We start from the raw sequence: 2177 nt of genomic DNA, 5'->3' as shown, positions 1-2177 counted from the left end.
TTGGCGAGCATTTGAATAAAATCGTTCATTTTTCGACAAAAAAAAGTGACATTATTTGGCAATAAAAAATGTTTGGAGCAACGTATCAAAAATTCCATACGTATTGTACTTCGAAATGTTGTTTTGAATGTACAGTAAAAAATTCAAGTGAAAATATTTAAAATTGTTAGAGTTATACTGCTTGCCGCGTTGAAAAAACGTGTTTCGAGAAAAACGCGTTTAAAGTTTGGAGTTGTATTATGAACATGAAAAAATTGAAAATTCGACTCAAAAAAAATTTTTACCATTAGTCTGCAATCCCAGCACCGTAAAGCTGCCCTTCTAAGTTGGAATATTCGTCCTCCATTTCTTTCCTCGCAGATGTTATGCCAGAGCGCGCTTTTTTTGCCGCATCTGATAATTGCGCCTCTGCGTGCTTGATTCGTTTTGCATCGGATTCGATGCAAAAATTATATGCTTCGACGCCAATTTCCATTTCCAGAAGCTGCATAATACGTAAAATATTAGTTATTCCATCATTAAAGACGCATGTAGCGATATCCGCTGCTATATTTAGGACTGTCTTGCCGCTTGAATACGATTTAGGAGCCAAATTCCACACTGTCGCATTAAAACTTTCGTTACTATTCTGCGTGTAACCGCCCAGGCAACGGTTTAGTAACCCGTCCCGACTCAAATCTTCATAAATAGGTTTTATGGCTTCGTAAACTTCCTCGGAAAGCGGTGACTTGTGACGGAAAGTGTCCAAGGTATCTGCTTCTTGCGCCTTCTTCCAATTGCACCAAGATTTCGAGCACTTCTCGTGTTGCGGATTTTCGTCAGTTGATAACTTATGAAATAAGGTCGCCCAAATTTCATTTTTCATGTCATCTAAGGATGTTGGGTTCCGACGAATGGCCAAACCATAATAAATAGTCAGCTCGTCTATTAATTTGGCACTTAATTTTTCTTTTCCTCCGAAGTTTTTCGATGATTTTTTAAGATTACGAAGTCGCGTTCCCATTCTTTTCTGTACGTGCGAGATGCATTCTTTCTTCTGTACTACTAAATCTTCATACGGTTCAGAGTCGATAATGCCTTTAAATGTTTTGCTATCACCATCCCCGATGTAGCTTGAATATTTGAGATCGTGCAAATCTTTTGAGCGATGGAACATCTCGATGACTGCGTCAACTTCTATTTTTCCCGATGATCCTTCGTGGTTCGCTTTACATACATCGGCGTGCGTTTTGTACCATTCGTCATAGTCACAAGTGTCCAATTTTTTCTTCCACTGTTCGCAACTTTTACAATATTTAGATTTTACCTCAACATCGACAATTTGCCCAGAAAACCAACCAATCAATGACGTAATCCCAAAAAGCGAAGAAAATCCGCGTTTTCTCCAAGAACCATCACTGGAAACCGTTATTCCTGCAGATTGTCCATGTTCTTCAGTCATTTTCTTCTCTTTTTGTGCTGCTTTTTTCAAACTGGAATCTTTTACTGCTGATGTTGCGATTGAAATCATATTCACTAATTTATCGTAAAAAGATTGGAATACTGGACGTGGTAATTCCATGAAAGCACAAAACTTTATAATTCCATTTAGTCCAACTCCTATTAATCGCATAGCTAGAACGATTCGACGATTTATTTCGTATGCGTTTCGTATATATTTACAACTAGGAATTACAACTTCCGGGCAATTAGGACAAGCGATAACTATTTTGAAGCCTAAGCCACGAGGATCTCTTTCACGAAAAGTAATATCGGAATTACAGTTTTTACACTTCACATGTTGTGAAATCACAGCAAAAACTGCCAAAAAATTTATAATTCTGTACCTGAAGTCATAATTTACGTCAAAATCTTCACTCGTTTTCAACTTCTTGGCAGACGCACTCACGCCTTCCGCGTCACCTTCAATCTCGAATCTGTTCTTCGGTCGTCTTTTCGACACGTTGCTTCGACGCCGCGTTGAATGCAATTCTTTTGTGCCTTTTTGTCGCAAATACATTTTTTTTTTATCACTCATTTTGCTAACACTCCGAAATTACACAAAAACTGCTCAACTCGAAGCGCACACGTACAACAATAAACGACGGTTATTGATTTCAAGCGGGAAAATCATGTGTTTCGTACACGAAATAATGCAATACTGACGCGTAAACACGTGTTTCTATATGAAAATGCTT

At 38.2% G+C, this 2177-nt stretch overlaps 1 protein-coding gene across 1 annotated transcript; it reads right to left on the bottom strand.

The window, feature by feature from the left end:
- Nucleotides 1-256: 256 nt before the first annotated feature.
- Nucleotides 257-1903, bottom strand: LOC105458898. Its single transcript, XM_011704503.1, has 2 exons — nt 1827-1903; nt 257-1614 (listed from the first exon to the last, which is right to left on the bottom strand). The coding sequence occupies exons 1-2, from the start codon at nt 1834-1836 to the stop codon at nt 287-289; spliced, it is 1338 nt and encodes a 445-aa protein (XP_011702805.1). The 5' UTR covers nt 1837-1903; the 3' UTR covers nt 257-286.
- Nucleotides 1904-2177: the final 274 nt, after the last annotated feature.

Source organism: Wasmannia auropunctata, unplaced genomic scaffold, assembly GCF_000956235.1.
Source record: "Wasmannia auropunctata unplaced genomic scaffold, wasmannia.A_1.0 LD334253.1, whole genome shotgun sequence".
NCBI classification, from domain to species: Eukaryota; Metazoa; Arthropoda; class Insecta; order Hymenoptera; family Formicidae; genus Wasmannia; species Wasmannia auropunctata.
The sequence above is the reverse complement of the archived record's forward strand: the minus strand, read 5'-3'. Positions and strand labels throughout refer to the sequence as shown.